This window comes from Podarcis cretensis (genome assembly GCF_951804945.1).
Source record: "Podarcis cretensis genome assembly, chromosome: 3".
Taxonomy (NCBI): Eukaryota; Metazoa; Chordata; class Lepidosauria; order Squamata; family Lacertidae; genus Podarcis; species Podarcis cretensis.
Window position 1 is genome coordinate 91,956,764 of NC_137172.1, and position 17,719 is coordinate 91,974,482.

Below are 17,719 nucleotides of genomic sequence, written 5' to 3' on the forward strand. Positions count from 1 at the left end.
GGAAATCCTTGTGCTGATGAGATGTTCACATATGGGTTCTACATTAAAGCCTACTTTATTGTGTCCAAATGAATAAAAAGAGACTACAGGGGTGAAGACAGGGCCTCTTTAACATTTAAAGCAGTGTGGTTTTATCCAGAGTCATTAGGTTTTAAATAAACTTTTTCACATACCCCCCAAATATTCTGACATGAATGTTTTAGAACTTTTTAAAAATGTCGATCATTCTAAAGGAGTATTACTTGCCTTGTAAGTCACATTTGTTGTATAGAAAGCCTCACAGTCTTCATTTTCTGTTTTTAGCCCAGAGAGAAAGGTCGGATGCGTTTTCACAGACTGCAGAATGTACAAATTGCACTTGATTATTTGAAAAGACGGCAGGTAAGATACCACAATTAACTAACCTATTTAAAAGTTAGAAAGGTGGGATAGCTCAGTCGGTAGAGCATGAGACTATTAATCTCAGTGTAGTGGGTTCACATTGGGTAAAAAGATTACTGCATTGTAGGAGGTTGGACTAGATGACCCTTGTGGGCCCTTTCAACTCTCTATGGAAACATACTAATTATTGACAAAGGAAAAATTACAGTTTGTATTTTTATGCTGTTTGTTGATTTTTTTAAAAAAAGATTTCTTAGCCATGTTATTTGGACTGAACCAGAGAAGTGGGGTTGGTTGATACCCTCATTGGCAGATCCTAAGAAATAGAAGAGTATATACAGTGGTGCCTCGCAAGACGAAATTAATCCGTTCCGTGAGGCTCTTCGTATAGTGTTTTTTTCGTCTTGCGAAGCAAGCCCATTGACAGCTTGGCGGATTAGCGCTATTAGCGGCTTTTAGCGGATCAGCTGATAAGCGGCTTATCAGCGGATCAGCTGATAAGCGGCTTAGCGGCTTAGGAAAAGGAGAAAAAAGGGGGGTGGAAACCCGCAGGAACTCGCAAGACATTTCATCTTGCGAAGCAAGCCCATAGGGAAATTCGTTTTGCGAAGCGCCTCCAAAACGGAAAACCCTTTCGTCTAGCGGGTTTTCCGTCTTGCGAGGCGTTCATCTTGCGGGGCACCACTGTATCTTTTTTTAAAAAAAATCTCATGAACTACAGTATTCATCTCTCCAAGTCAACAGATACACTCACCTTGTTTTCCAATCCCCCCCCCCCCACCGAAGCAAAAGAAAATCAAAACTGCTAATGTTCCTGAATTGCATGTCCCCTGGGGGCGAAAGAGAGAAAGTGTATCAGAACAATAGCATTCTGATTGATTTAGCATACTTGTGCCCATCAGATCTCCAGGCAGAAAGATGAGACATGTCCATGCATCATTCCCAGTGGATTGCACCATTTGTGCTAGAACACAGCCTACAGTCGAGTCTTGCTATGTATTCATTTCATCCACATCTTTCCCCATTGCAACCCATCACTACCTGTGCTCTGGCAGCTCTGATGGGGACCGATGAAGGTCAAAACCAGATGGAATAAATGGGCCAGCAATAGGGACTGCTTCCAGTAATATAAGCAGTTATGATCTGGGTCCTGCATTTGTGATATAGAAGATTTAAGCAGCTGCATTCTTACATGTTAGGGCTACATCTAGGGAGGCTTGAGGGATTCATTATTGGCAAAACAATGTGAGCTGACCTGATTGGCATCTCCCAGACTAATGTGTGCATCAGAATGGAGTTGTTGCTTTGATTTTTCACTGTAAGTTTTATTCTGCGGCTCTCAGCTCAAAATATGCACCAAAAATGTAAATAAAAAAAGTATTTTAAAATAAATTACTTTTATGCATCTGTATTTTGTGAAAAAAATAATATTTAATGTTTCGGTGAATTTTCATGCAGTATTTTTTAAAATCTGCAAATTAATGTAGAATTGAAATAGAATGGATTTATGAATGAATACATGCATTAATTGACACAGGCTGGCTATAAACTGATCCATCAACCCCTGGCTAGCATCTGATCTTATTTTGGCTGCAAAAAATTGGAAACACAATTTGTTGGTTACCTGGTCCAAATGTGCTTTTTCCTCTGGTTCTGCTGCTGCCACTCTGCTATGAATCTAGAACAATCGTGAGGAACCTGTAGCCGTCCAGATGTTACTGAACTTCAACTCCCATCAGCCCCAACAGTCTTAGCTCATGGGCAGGGATGTTGGGCGTTGTAGCAACATCTGGAGGACCAAATGTTCCTCAAACCTACCCTAGAAACTTTGGCTTCAGCTTGTGATTTCTCTAGAGCAAGATAGACCATGAGTCAGGGTTTGATGTACTACTAAGCCAAATACAACTGAAGTTTATTCCAAAACTGCAGGACTATTATATTGTTAAATAGTCAGTGTGGTGTGCTGCTTTTTGAATAGTTGAAGAGCTGTTAGGATAATAAAAATATTACTGCTGCTGTTGGTGCTACTAGTGTAAATATTAATGCAATTTGCTTTCTTTTGTTTTAATTGGCCAGGCTCTCCCTTACAGGCTTTTTTATGCAGCTAAACACTTCCCAGTATAGAGTAGGGGAAGTAGCTGTAGCCTAGGAAAGCCTAATGTGATGTGATCCTGGACAGAATCCAAGATCCTCCATGTTTTCTCTTTGCTATTTCCCCGTGCTTTTGTGTTAGGAAGACTGTCCATTCCTTCTTAGCCATCTAAGCTTGAACAGAAATTGGCAGAAGAGTGTGTACTCAGACACAGGGAGGCAATCTTTTGCTTTGCCTGAAAAGCATCAAGAGGAGAAACCAAAATTGGAAATGCAGCCCAATATGTTTATTATTAAAGTTATTGAGAATGCAAGTATTCTTTATTGCAGTCACGCAATAAAGAGTCAGAAGGAATGTTTTTATCTCCAGTTGTTTAACTATCTACTAGCAGTAACAATAATAATAATGTTGTTTAGTCGTGTCCGACTCTTCTTGACCCCATGGACCAGAGAACGCCAGGCACTCCTGTCTTCCACTGCCTCCCGCAGTTTGGTCAGACTCATGTTTGTAGCTTTGAGAACACTGTCCAACCATCTCGTCCTCTGTCGTCCCCTTCTCTTTGTGCCTTCCATCTTTCCCAACATCAGGGTCTTTTCCAGGGAGTCTTCTCTTCCCATGAGGTAGCCAAAGTATTGGAGCCTCAGCTTCACGATCTGTCCTTCCAGTGAGCACTCAGGGCTGATTTCCTTCAGAATGGATACGTTTGATCTTCTTGCAGTCCATGGGACTCTTAAGAGTCTCCTCCAGCACCGTAATTCAAAAGCATCAATTCTTTGGCGATCAGCCTTCTTTATGGTCCACCTGGAGCAGGAACCGGCAAGCCACTCCAGTATCCCTGCCAAGAAAACTCCATGGACAGAGACAACAGGCATAATAATAATAATAATTTATTATTTATACCCTGCCCATCTGGCCGAGTCTCCCCAGCCACTCTGGGTGGTTCCCAATCAAGTATTAAAAACAGTACAGCGTTAAATATTAAAAACTTCCCTAAACAGGGCTGCCTTAAGATGCCTTCTGAATGTCAGGTAGTTGTTTATCTCTTTGACATCTGATGTCAAACTATGTTCTGCCTCCACAGCCAAGGTTTCTGGAAACCTCAGGGAGTAAGAGTGTTCTTGCGCTCAAGTCCTGCTTGCCTGTTTTCCATCTGGTTGGCCCCTGTGAAAGCAGAATGTGGGACTAATGGGCCCTAGATCTGATCCAGCAGGCTCATTCTATGTTCTTATAGTTCTTTTCCTCCTCTCGACAGGTGAAACTGGTGAACATTAGGAACGATGACATTACGGACGGGAATCCCAAATTGACTTTGGGATTGATATGGACCATAATTTTGCACTTTCAGGTAAGATGACTAGTCAGTTTCAGTGCACTTCCAATTTGAAACTCCTCCCCTTGTCAGATGTGATTGGATAGGGATGCTATCTGTGGGTGCTACTACTGTTGCCTCCTTCAGTAACTTACCTTGAAGCTCCAGGAGGAAACATGCAGTAGTGGGGTCTATTCCGCAGTAGACCAGAGCTTTCCCAACTCTGCGTCGCCACATGTTAGTGTGTCGGTTGCAGCGTGCAGATCTGTTGCACGAACGCTCCCTGCACTCCTCCCAGGGCTGAAAAGGGGTTAGTAAGTTTAACCCCCTGTTTGCTAGTAACCAAATTACTGTGTCATGATATGATGCATGTCTAAAAAGTGTGTCACCAACATGAAAAGTTTGGAAAGCTCTGCGCTAGACCAGGCATAGGCAAACTTGGCCCTCAAGATGTTTTGGGACTACAACTCCCATGATCCCTAGCTAACAGGACCAGTGGTCAGGGATGATGGGAATTGTAGCCTCAAAAAAATCTGGAGGGCCAAGTTTGCCTATGCCTGCCCTAGACCCTTCTGGAGCACCCTTCCCCATTGGGGATGGGAGTGGGACTTAATGGTCATGGAACCCCTCATGAGAAATTATAATAGTTTCATAGAATAGTTTCATAGAATCGTGGAGTTGGAAGGGACCCATTGACACTGTGGATGTCATTTCCATCATGTGTTTGAAAATTTAATGTCTCTGTTTTCAGTTCACAGTGTCCTTTCTACAGGTCAGTTGCATTTGCTGTAAGACATTGCTATCACAGGCCATTCATTTTATTTGTATACCGCTTTCCCATACAAATCATGTTTAAAGCAGCTTGCGACAAAGGAAGCAATATACCATATTTTTCCGTGTATAAGACGCCCCCGTGTATAAGACGTCACCCTGTTTTTTGGGACTCAAAATCAAGAAAATGCACTATGCACTATCTGTGTATAATACGACCCCTTATTTTAAACTTCAAAAATTTAGGAAAAAATATAGTCTTACACATGGAAAAATACGGTGTTTCAAAATCAAACAGTGCAAAAAGAATTTCCTAAGAACATAGCAAAACTACATAGTAGCAACTATAACAACATATAAAAAAGCAACATTTCAGAACTATAAATATAACAAATAACAATATAATATAACAACTTAACAATAACAAAAATAACAAGGGAGCTTTACAGTTTCACCTTCGTCCTAGAAACACCCCACCGAACGTCCCTCTCGTGTACCTGCATCTTGTGATCATTGAAAAGATATACTCACCACAGTAAATTATTTGTGTTGTCAAAACATAGAACCCTCCACAAATTCTATGCAATAGAATGAGAAATCGTTACCCTCTCTCTCCCCCTCCCCTCCCTTTCCCTCCAACCGCATAATGTCTATGAATAACACTCTATGAATTGAAAGTGGAGGCGCTATAAGTGCTTTGTTGTCAAACAATATTTTTTTAAAATAAAAATCAGTAATAAAAAGAAACTTTTTTAAAAAAGAATAGAATGTGCTGGAATATTGGGTATTTATCAACTTGAACTCTGTTGATTACAAATTTTGTTTAATTTGGCAACTCATCTCCTGCAAGGAGGAGAAATAAGATTTTTCTGAATGGCTGTGAAGTGCTTCTTTGAAAACCCTGAAGCTATTTCAGCTAGAGCTCTTGTACTTAAGCCAATAAATCCTGTCCAACTTTATTTCATGCAGTTTATTTCAAACAGTTTGTCTTACGTCTAGTTATTCTGTCTTTATTTGAACTTTTAATAACATTCTACAGCATATTACAAGTGTGCTCAGCAGTTGTTGTTTATAAAAGAGCTGTTATTTCTTGTTGTAAATGTTGAGCGTGTTGGTTATGGTTGATCACGCTAGATGGCACTAGAATTATGGCACTGACTGTACTTAAAGAATTTCTGCAACGTATCCTTCTGGTTCTTACGGTATGCAACACTGGTATTGTTGCTTCTCGACTTCAGTGCCTGAGAGTTGCATTTTGTTTGTAAATTCTGTGGCCCATGTGATTCTTAATCACCATTTACCGTAAATACCATGTTGTTAGGAACTGTGGTGCAGAATTTTAAATATTATCTGCCATTTAAGAATAGGCAGAGCATTTAAAGCTATGCTGTTCGCATTTATTTGTACTTCAATTTAGAAATTTCAAAAGCAGCAGCTACTTGGAGAACTTACATATATTCCTGATTACCAAATCTAAGCAGGAATAGTTAGATGTGCAAATAGTGAAAGGTTTATGGAACAGAAATCGGTATGAAGCGCATGAATTTATCCTGAGCGATTGTTCCTGTATCATTGCTGCTTTCGGGAACCATTTGGATTTTAATTGATGATTCTAATTCCCACCTGGATTCCACACACTCATGAGCAGGTTATGAATTCTTTTACTATCAGTAAGCCAACTTGTGTTTGTTTTCAGCTTGCTAGCAAAGCCGCTAAGGTACCTCCTTCCTAGTTACAGTTGCTTATGATTGAAAAACAGTGTTACTATGCATGAGCTCATTCAAATATTGCATGAGAGTAAGTAGTACTTTTGCTTTCAATGATGCTTCTCTGATAACGTCAACGTATATATCGACTTTTGGATGTCATACACCCTAAATGACCTTTGGAATCTGAAAGCCTCATTTAATTACAACAGATTGAATTGCGTTTCTGCTTTCCCTGCAGTATTAGAACCTTCTCTTGTATTATTGATGTTTTAAATCCAAATTCAGCATTCCCCAACCTGATGTCCTCCACATGCTTGAACTACAACTCCCACAGTCGTTGACCATGTGGCCATGCAGGCTGGGGCTGATGGGAGTTTTAGTTCAAAGCATCTACAGGGCATCAGACTGGAGAAAGCCATCCTAAGCTATAGGATGTCTTCTGAAGGGAGGCAAGGCCCATTTGGCTCCCTCAGTTTTTGTGGCAAAAACCTGTGAGGTGACAAAAACATAACAAACAAACCCAACCCCCACACCCTTTGTTTCAGCAAGCATTTGGCTTTATATAAACTGGAATTAGTTTTTTTTGTTTTTTAGGCTGTCCTGTTCATTTTCCTTTATTTTTTCTTTTATTTACTTATTTCGTTATGAACCAAAATGGAGTTAAAACGGGGGTTTTTTAAAAATGTATGTAGGTATTTGTCCTAAGCTGAAGAAGCTACATCTGCAGAGCAATTAATCATAATAATAACAGCATAGTGAATTAGGATAAACATTATTTTGATCCATTATCTACTCATGTTGTATGTGGTGAAACATAACCCTGTTTTCCCCCCTCCTTTCCAAATCACCATAATATACTTATGCAGTTATTTATTTATTGCAGAAGTCACTAACAAAATATTGAGGGGGTTTTGTTTTTTGAGCCAGGCCCACATCACAACAGTTAAGGTGTAGCTTTGTCCACACAACCACTAATATCACAAAACTAAGTTCATGCTGTAATGTGGGGTACTCAAACCTCCTTTTGAGACAAAGTCCACTACAAATTTCATTTAGTTGCTTCTGAGAAGCAATGTGTCTTTTCAAGGGTAGCTCTTCTGTTTATTTCCCCAAGAGAGCATGTGTACAAGCTACCGCATGCTCGAGATGTAAATATTTCATCTCAGTAAAATGTTCTTGGAGCCCCCCTGCAGTGGAGAGAGACATTTTTCACCACTGCTTCACCTGTAAATGCTTGAAATTGCAGGAATTAATCCCTTAAAGCAGAACCGGCTGGCTTTCCTGCACATTAAGTGAGTTGTTTTATCTTGGGAATACAAAAGATGTTGAGACTGGGAAAGGGGTACCACACCATTAGTGCAGCAGGGCTCTTAAAAGCTTATTCTCTTGTTAGGGCCTGCTACTGGCTGTGTAGCAGCATGTGGTTGGGTAGAAACATCTTCCTCTGAAGCATACCTCTGGACTGTCTCCAGACATTGAAACCTTTCTCCAACTTTTAATCTGCTCATGATTTAAAACTGGCAGGCAGGAGGTCAATGACTGATCCTCTCGGAGATCTAAACACGGAGTTATTTAATGTCTGCAATTTAATCCGTAGCTATAGGAGGTAAACAGTTACCCTTTTCTTTGTGGTTCCTATTAGATATATTATGGACTGTCATTTGTAATAAGAGACATTTAAAGGCCATGTTCTCTTTTTTATATTTATCCATTAAAAAAATTTGATTACTTTGTCTGATATGCCCCCCTCGTTGTGGATAAAATGTTCCCACTTGGTCTTTTCAGCTGAATTTCACAGCCAGGTTAAGATTGGGTTAACTGCATGTGCAGCAGTTAATGGAAGTACATACCTGGCAAGCAGCTCCATCCCATCAATGCTTCAGCTGCTGCAGCACACGCAGGAGCTTGTGATAAAAAATGACCATAGCAAATTCCTGTGTGAGCCAAATGTTCTAGGAAGCCAGTGTGGTGTGTTGTCAGACCAGGACCTGGGAGATCAGGGTTAAAATCCCCACTCAGTCATGAAGTTCACTGGGTGACCTTGGGCCAGTCACATCCTCTTAACCTATCAAGGTTATTGTAGGGATTAACTAAGGAGGGGAAGGGTGAACCATGTACTCCTTGGAGAAAAAGGTGGGATATAAATGCAAAAAATGAGCTCTTCTGCTTACCTGCTTAAGAAAGTGCGTAGTGTGTGGGGCCTGCCATAGTATTAAATCTTTTCCCGCTTCCCTTGTGGAATGATTGCAAAATGATGTAATGGCACACCGTAGGAGATAACTGAGTGTTTCTGGCAGACTTGTCTTTACCGCATCATGATGTCACCTCGCATTAATGATTTTAGATGCAATAGCAGACGTGCCCAGGAAGGCCTCAAGCCAGCGTTTGTTCTGGGCCTTCACTTTTCCCCCGAGGTGGACTGATTAAAATGACACAGGCTAGGTGATGGTGAAACTTGGAAGCCTTCTTCCTTACATGATAGTGGGAAATCGCATTTCATGGTACAAAATACTGGTAGCATGGAGAGAGACTTGCTCAGAGAACACACTTAAGTTATAAGGCAAGACATGGGGCAGGTGAGAGTTACACCTGGCACTGAGTGCCTGGCCATGATTGGCTCACCACAGGAAGGAAGCAGTCATGCAGCAAACTTTAAGTAGCACCTGGGGTACCATGTTTGTTTGCCCTAAGGAGCTGTGGAGACCTTTGACTCTGCAGAAGTTACTGAGCTACAAGTGCTATCAGCTCCAGCAAGATGACCAATGGCCAGAGATGGTGGGAGTTTTAGTTCAGCAACATCCGGAGGACTAAAGGTACCTCATACCTGACCTAAAGGTACTGTGGCCAATGCCACATTGCTACCTCTAGCTTTTCCTGCCTGTATCTGTGGCAAATTAAATTGACCAAAAAATCCACAGCGAGCACGGTTTGTGGTTTGGAACACCACTGTTCAGTCCAAAGAGGAGGACTTTGTGGTGTAAGCCCCAAATCAGATGGCTAGCAATGGCCACTCAGGATTCACATGGGATTCCATATACAGTGGTACCTCGGGTTACATATGCTTCAGGTTACATACGCTTCAGGTTAAAGACTCCGCTAACCCAGAAATAGTGCTTCGGGTTAAAAACTTTGCTTCAGGATGAGAACAGAAATTGTGCTCCGGCGGTGTGGCAGCAGCAGGAGGCCCCATTAGCTAAAGTGGTGCTTCAGGTTAAGAACAGTTTCAGGTTAAGTACGGACCTCCGGAACGAATTAAATACTTAACCCGAGGTACCACTGTAGGGACTTTTTTGCTGCAACAATGTGTGGCACATCTTAATTCCTGCTCCCGATAATTAAGGCTGCGGTTCTGACCCCACTCATCTCAGAGAAAGCCCCAATGAATTCAGTAGGTCTTACTTCTGAGTAGGCATGGTTAGGGTTGCTTTGTAATTCTAGGTAGAATTGTAAAAAAATATAAATATATAGACTCGTTGGAGGAGAGAAAACAAAAACTTTCCTGCTGAAACCAAAGAAGCTTATAAGATTATACCCTAGTACCAAGTAATCCCCAGTTTGCAAGAATTTTATTCATAGCTTTCTACATAAATTCACCCACTGTGTTTTAGTTTTCTTCGCTCTTCCTGCTATTCAAAGATCTCCAGCTAAATATCAATTTATGGGACATGTTGCTCTCACTTGCAGGTGCTTGGACCATGGTCAAATGTTTAAGTCTATTAATTTCTGGTATTTTCTTAGTAGTTAGTCTGGAGCATTGACCTGGAAAGAGTAATCTTATATTTTCCTGTGTATTATTCGTAACCAGATTTTTAAAAACTGACTTCGAAAGGAACATATTTCTTGCCTTCTTGGTGTTGGCTCTGTATCTGTAGTGCTGGTTTAGGGCTTTGTTTTATTGTATTACTTTCTCTTTCAGTTGTCAGGCATATAAAGTCACATCTGCACAAGGCTTTTCTGTTTATGATAGATGCTATGTCATCGGTGCAAAAAGGCCATCAGCATTACAGTTTAATGCTGAGGCAGTGATGTTTGCTTAAGAGGATTGGTGTCCAGAAATAAGCCTCAGTGTCTAATCAGACACAGGCCCAGCCTGGGCACAATGCCACAACATTTATTGCGTATGCATTTCTCATAAGCAAAATGGCTACGTCCTGAGGACCGGGAGTTCAGCCTGAAAGATATTAGGGATATAAGCTGGAGGTTTTAGCTCAATCTGAAAATGATTTCTGCTCATGTAAACTTAGTAAAATTACAGAGTCTGTGTGGCTTTGATACACTCTGAGCCAAATGGGGAATGTCTGTGGATGTGTGAGGGCTGACAAAGACGAACAGTGCTTGGATCCAGCCAGAGCTCCCTTAAGTCCTGCAAAACATTCTCCAGGAAGAAAATACTTCAGGAGGAAATCAAGAAGGAAACAAGCTGAAGATGAGAGAGAGCCAGAGAAGATTAAGGAAAGTGAGGGGAAAATTCAATTCAAAGCAAATCGTTCTAAAGAGACAGCAACAGCAACTCATCCCGGGGAGCTGGCAATTCATGAGTCCGTTATACAGAAGGCTCTGCTGGACAGAACTGATCTGATTGTGAGTACCGATGTTAACACTGATCTTGTTAAAGCAAAACTGGCGAGTGGGGCAAGCTGTGATTCAAGCAGTGGGAATGGTGCTTGTGACAAAGGCAGAAGAGCTAGTAAGTCTGAAGAAAAAGAGAGACTGTTAACTGAAGATCTGGAAAAGAGTCCCAAAAAACGCAAGCCCAGTTGCAGCACACAGGACAAGAAATCTTCTCACAACGGGATCCAAGGAGAATTCACATTCCAGAAAAACAGGGGAGTAAATTTTGAAAAGGAATCTGGCTCAAATTGTGTGCTAAACAAGCAGTGTGAAGAAAATGCACTATCCAAGGCTCTTTCTGGAATCGCTGATGATTCCCCCAAATGGGAAAACAGTTATAACCGGCATCCGGCTAAACTTCAAAATCAAACCCACCTGCAGCAAGGATTTCCGAAATCCGTGTCTCTGCCTCTTTCCCAGGAAAATGAAGCTCATAGCATTTTACCAAACAGGAGCAAGGTAAATATACCGTAGCGCTAGAATAGTATATAGTTTTCCAAAATATATATATATTAAAATCCTTGAGCAATATTTGATTTTTGCATGCTGGGTATTTCATAACTATACTTCAATAACTGTTGCTGAACTCCTGTTGGTTTTGAGGTTAGCTGCTCTTGCATTGAAAAATAACTTTATAAATTAAAATAAAAAACACAGACACCCCCAATGAATGATTTTTCAGAAGAGTTAATTTTAAAATGTTTGTACCCATTGTACCTAGCATGTGTTTCAGTTAATTTTTGCCATTCAGTTTGTCTACTGGATATAACATTTTGAGTAAGGCGCCAAATAAGTTGCAACATATGGCCATTCTCTAGTGTGTATCCGCAGACTATGTTGCTGTCATCATTTCCATAAAGCTAGCCCTAGCGATAGTGATAATGGGCAGGGCTTGCTATCGTAAGTAGGCGGGATCTAAGAGGTACATTCAATGCATGGCTCAGATATCTAAGGTGGGAACTTGCCACTTTTTACATTACTGCACTTCTTGCTTCCACATGGAACGCTGTGTTAAGGATACAACATGCAACCATTCAATTGTATATGATTTGAATGAGTGAAATTCCCCCAGTTCTTGAACTGAGAAACAAGCTGTCTCTGTCGCTGGTTAAGGTACACACTGATGTATACATTTTTTTTGTAAGCTACGATCTACCTAAACTCATTATTAATAATTATTATTTTCTGTTTTGTTTTTCAAAATCACTAGGACCTATCTATTCATAAAGGCATAAATCTTTCTTAATTTAAAATGAGAGATGTTTAGCCACATAAGGTGTCTGGTTCATTCAGTTTGGTTTGTGAAATCCTCTGTCTACACCTGTATTACTCTTTGGCCTCCATGTTGCCTTGGATTTTTGATCCATGATCCATTCCTTACTTCTCCAAATTTCACTTGGATATCAATTTCTCCCTTGCTCATACTGTATAACTTTTCCTTTACCAAGGTCATGGATGTGTCCCACCCACCCCCGGCTTGCCCCTTTCCCCCCCTTGACACTTTTCATTTTCAGCTCCTTTTCTCCTCCTCCCCTAACTCTGATTCCTTCATTTCTCTTACACCTTCATCCGTAGATTCTGGCACCTTAGCCCACTGCTGGTGCTGTCTTCTTTCTTGAATCCACCCTGCCCTTGGCAAGAGCCGCTCACCCAGTGGGGCGGAACCACCGCAATAGCCTCCCAAATGTGGTGTTGGTGCCACATACTAGGAGGGGTAGGGACAAGATGGCAGTGAGTTTGGGAATGTGTGGACACAGTGGTGGAGTTCATGGCTTTTGGGCCTCCTGCCTCAGTTCCACTGCTTGCTCCCATTCAAGTTCCCAGCTTTCTGCAGCTCTGATTCTTCCTTTGCTGAAAGCTCATGGACCCACTTATCCTGCTGGGTGTTTCCGCTCTTCGAAAAGGCTTTTGTCTTATTGTTTTTGTAGGAGAGCTGATCTTAGCAAACATGATCTTGTTTTATTTATTTATTAAATAGAAGAACTGCTCAATTTGCAGCTGTCCCGAGTCCTCTGATATAGAAAACTCTACCTCTTAGTCCCAGGCATTTGTGACCGGGCCATAATAATTCAGTGGTCTGGTTCACACATAAGTTGTGATTTGTTTAGCAAATCTTAAATTATTCCAAGTAGTCCCACAGATGATTACACAAACCATGGCTTGTTTCTCTGAAGTTTGTTTAGTTTCCCAGCTCCTTTTGTCTCATGCCTTTGTAGTTTGTTGACTGTTCGGTACCGTAGTGAAGAAAGGGTGTTGGGTTTGCATATAACACCAAGCCATAGTTAAAACAACCCAAGGATAATAAGCCAGCAACAAACCATGGCTTCAAATCATGGTTTGTTGGCAGTAAACAAGCCATAGTTAAGCCAGTGGGAAGAGTTTATACATAACACTAAGCCATGGTTTAATAAGCTATAGTTTAGTTAGCCATGGCTTAGTATTTTGTGTGAAGTGGCAAGGGGAATGTATTGTGTACAGTGGTACCTCTAGTTACGAATTTAATTTGTTCCGGAGGTCCGTTCTTAACCTGAAACTGTTCTTAACTAGAGATGTGCTTTTGCTAATGGCGCCTCTTGCTGCCGCTACGCCGCTGGCACACAATTTCCGTTCTCATCCTGGGGCAAAGTTCTCAATTCAAGGTAACTCTTCCAGGTTAGCGGAGTTTGTAACCTGAAGCGTTTGTAACCTGAGGCGTTTGTACATTGATCAGAAGCATGCAGAGCTTCACCAGGCATGGACCATTAGCATTGTCAGCAGGTTCCAGTTGGAGCTGAACCCTGGCTCAAATTCTAGCTAGGGTTTGCAGTAGCAACCAGTGCCTCTTTTATAACAGCCAGGTTGGTTCTCATACATTTATTGCCTGGCTTAACCTATATTCAGACTATCTCTGAGTGATTGTACAATCACGTCAGCTTCTGTTATCAGCATACACAGCACTTTATTGCAAATGTGGAAAGGGTGTCTCTGTTTGCCCTCCTGCCTCAGAATACATAATCCAGGGCAGAGTATAAAATTGGCTGATTATTGCTGTTGATATAAGGTGTAAGATGTGGCACTTCTGAAGAGAGCCCTTCACGCAAACCTTTGGGTTGTATGCGCTAGCCTCATGATCACAGATATAGTTACATGCACTCTAGATTTCCATGTGAAAAGTCTGATGACTTGAAGTAGCTTATAAGGCATTATACTATTACAGACAAGCTGGTTTCCTTATCAATTTGCTGTTAGGCCAAGCTGCTGAGTACGTTAGGCGTCTGGTAATCTGAATGAATAAAGAATGAGGCAAAAAAGAAAGAAAAAAGGATCACACCAACAGCAGAATTAATTTACAATTTTATTATTACTTTTGAATTTAAGGAGTTGGAGAGGGGAGGGATTTAGCTCAGGCAGTACTATTCATCAGACCAAAAGTAGGGACCAAAAGGTTATAGTATGACTAAACAATGTCTGTTAAATCCTTGATGGACAGATTTGCTTCCCTCCTTTCCCTTCCACTGTGAATTTTGTTCTGGTGTCAGGGATCAGAAAGGAAGCAAAAAAGACATGCCCATTTTTTCTCTTCTCCACAACACCTCCAAGCTTGGCCTGGAGCCTAGCGCAAATAAATAAGATGGAGAAGGGAAAGGGTCATGGCTTCCCTCAACCTGGTGTAGTGTGGGTCTTCCCCCATTTTGCATCTGCTCTGTTGCCTCACTGAGGTAAAAAACCTATGTCTGGCTGTTTGGGCTTCTCAGAGTTACATGTTTCTTTGTCCAGCAAGAAGAGAAAAGAAATTCTCAGGTGTCAGGAAGAAGACTGGGGTAGAAATGTTTCCCCTGAGGTCTTTGTGTAGAAAAGGGTGTGTGTGTGTGTGTGCGCGCGCGCGTGTGCGCGTACGTGCGCAACCCAGAAGCAGGTTTCCTCAGGATTTTTAGGGCTCACTCCACTGTCTTGAGGATTGGGCCCTCCTGCCAATTCTCAAAAGTGGACACGGATTTGCATAACATGACCATGTGCTTTGTGTCATATGCAAATCCGTGTCCACTTTTGCAGGCTAAGGGCCCATTAATAAATCTGTAGCCACACAGGTAATAAAATGTTTCACTTTTGGTTTCAATGGGAAATGTCATGTTCATTGAATTTAATGGGAATTAGAAGAGGTCCTGATCCTGCAGCACGATCCTATGCATATTTATTTACTCAGAGGTTAAATTCCTCTGTGTTCAATAGGGATGGCTGCTGGATCAGTGTATATAGGATTGCAGCCCTAAAGTTTGAGAAATAATGATTTTGCTGTATACTTTTTGGTTCTTTTCAATAATCTTTTCACTTCAATTCTATATAAAGAGAATGAACTTATGCTGATTACTGAATCTCTATGTGATAATTACTAATTAGTGAGTTGCAAGGGATTACCGTATTTTTCGCCCCATAGGGTGCACCGACCCATAGGATGCACCTAGTTTTTTTTTGGGGGGGGAATAAATAAAAAAGCTGTCCCCCGAGCTTGTGGGGCTGGCGGCAGGGAGAAGTGTGCTTCTCCCCACCGCCAGCCTCCAAACCAGGTCAGGGAACCGAAGCCCGGGGCGCTCTGTGCAGCGCGCCCCAGGCTTCGAGATGCAGGCTGCTATCCACAAGCCTAGGGAGCCCAACGGGAAGAGCTTCCTGAAGCCTGGAGAGCGAGAGGGGTCGGTGGGCACCAACCCCTCTCGCTCTCCAGGCTTCAGCGAAAGCCTGCATTCGCCCCATAGGACACACACACATTTCCCCTTCATTTTTGGAGGGGAAAAAGTGCGTCCTATAGGGCGAAAAATACGGTACCTGTTTAAAGCTATGAATAGCAATTATTGGTTTTAATGAGTTAACAATAGTTATTTTCTTTTTCTAACTGTAGTGATGTGCATCTAGCTTTTGAAATTATCGTTTTTATCTTAATTCTTTGAAATTTGGTTTTCTGATCCTGAAAGTTTCTAAAACAGCATTTCTAATTCATGATATTTCATTATTCACACCACTCCCTGTCTTCCACTTTCATTTGAGCCACATTGTAAGGTTGTCAGACAGACTCAGGCAATGCACCTAGGCACTCTGTAGCATCTCAAGCTGCACTGAGTGATAAGTTGTTCAGACAAATTGCTGAGGAGCCAGGCTAGAGACAACAGCTATAATTTGAGGCCAGGTGGGAGCTTATTGATGCCTCATGTCATCTGATCCTGCTCGCCATCTGCAGAGGTGGCACTTTAGGGAAACAGAGATTAGGCTGGCAGTTTTCCTCTGCCTGCAAAGTGCCTTGATGGTATCAGGGAATAAAATGTCTGAGCCTGCCTTCATAGTCGCCCAGTCTGAGACCCTAACACCACACAGAATTTATGGTGGGCCATTTATATTTATCCGATTTTCTTCTCTATATGTTGCTAAAACTGTGGAGATAGGAGCTTGAAGGAAGGTTGGGGCTCTAGAGTTGTCAAATAAAAAAAATACCCCTTAGTTTATTCATTAAACCAGGATTTTATTTTATTTTTAAGTCATTTTCTTGACTATATCAATACTTCTGCAAATGGTGTTTTGCGATATGTTGGTATATAAGTGAGAACAATTGTAACTCACATACTCATTTCAGATCTTTAGTTGAGCTGAAAACAAGAGCATTTAGCAACTGCAGTTTAAAATAGGACTTTGTTCTTGGTTTTGTATCCTAGCTGGTACATGCCATTTGCATGAGTCATCATGGATATAACTGACACTTGGAGATTGTTCTGCTGCCTGCAAATAGTCACTTATGGGAAATGGAATCTGAAGTGCTGTTTCCGATATACACAGTTGTTGAAACTGTGGGTGAAAGGTCTAGAGTCCACTTGGAATCTCCTGTGCTGTAAAAATTACTCTGCACTTCCTTCCATGCTTGAAATAGTCCATAACATTTTAAGTGGGGTGCAAGGGAGGGAAGCATAATTTAAATAAAATAAAGAAAAATTAACAGAAGAAAATTTAGGGTGGTTCTGCTCCCCACCAAAATGCACACCTGGCCCTTCTGGTTGACACCAGCATTTTAATAAACTCTCCCAAATAACATGACACATGTTTTATTTGCTGTATATGATGGGTCTGGATATTTTGTCATGCATAGAAACTGAGACGACTAGGAAAGATATTTGGCATAATTGCCCTTAAATGTACCAGAACAAAGTAGCTCCTTAAGGGAGAGAGATCATGTCGACACGCCTCTAATTTGGGGTTGGGATTGATGTTTCAGTTTCCCTTGGTTCACGTGGCTGACAGGGCCAGGCATGAGACCAGCATAGGCCTTGCTAGGAGTGTGAAAAACTGGCTTCCAGAACTACAGCCAGGTCCAAATGTGCTGTTCCTGACAGTTCTGCTGTGTACTGTGTAAAATACAATTTGTGAGGGGAGAGGGGAAGCAGGGAGTGGGAGAAGGCATTTCTCGTGAACAAGCAGCCATCTAATTAAATTTTTCTATGCATTTGTAAAGACAGCACATCAGAGAGAAGGTGTTTATGCTACCCCCCCAACCTGTTGGCCATCCACTTACAGAAATACTTTGATGTGCTTTCATTTTCAAACAAGCAATCCCCATGTGCATTATTTGCACTCAGCTGTGTATCTGAGTATCACTGGGTCCAGAGTTCCAGCCATCTAGAAATTAATGGGATTTTCCCAGCTGCCCTCTGAAGGTTCAGTGAAAACCTTGATGGTGGCACTGGCCGATTCTAGTTTCTTAAACAGAAGACTTCAAGAAAATTGCTCCCTAGCTTGATCAGACACTTCCTTTTTACTTATTGATGAAGTTGTCACTATTTCTATTCCCATTGCCTCATACAGGATCACTTGCTGAGTGCGTCCCTTGTT

At 41.5% G+C, this 17,719-nt stretch overlaps 1 protein-coding gene across 11 annotated transcripts in view; it reads left to right on the plus strand.

Annotated features, from left to right (window-relative positions):
- Window positions 1–17,719, plus strand: part of DST (dystonin) — a 306,444-nt gene that overhangs the window by 101,133 nt on the left and 187,592 nt on the right. For 10 of the 11 annotated variants that reach the window (XM_079970248.1, XM_079970257.1, XM_079970258.1 and 7 more), the window contains 2 exons: window positions 304–381; window positions 3,726–3,818. In XM_079970248.1, the coding sequence (XP_079826374.1) occupies window positions 304–381; window positions 3,726–3,818 (171 nt within the window). Of the gene's footprint in view, window positions 1–303; window positions 382–3,725; window positions 3,819–10,409; window positions 11,333–17,719 lie in introns of those variants that run through there. The other variant, XM_079970254.1, reaches the window with a different exon arrangement.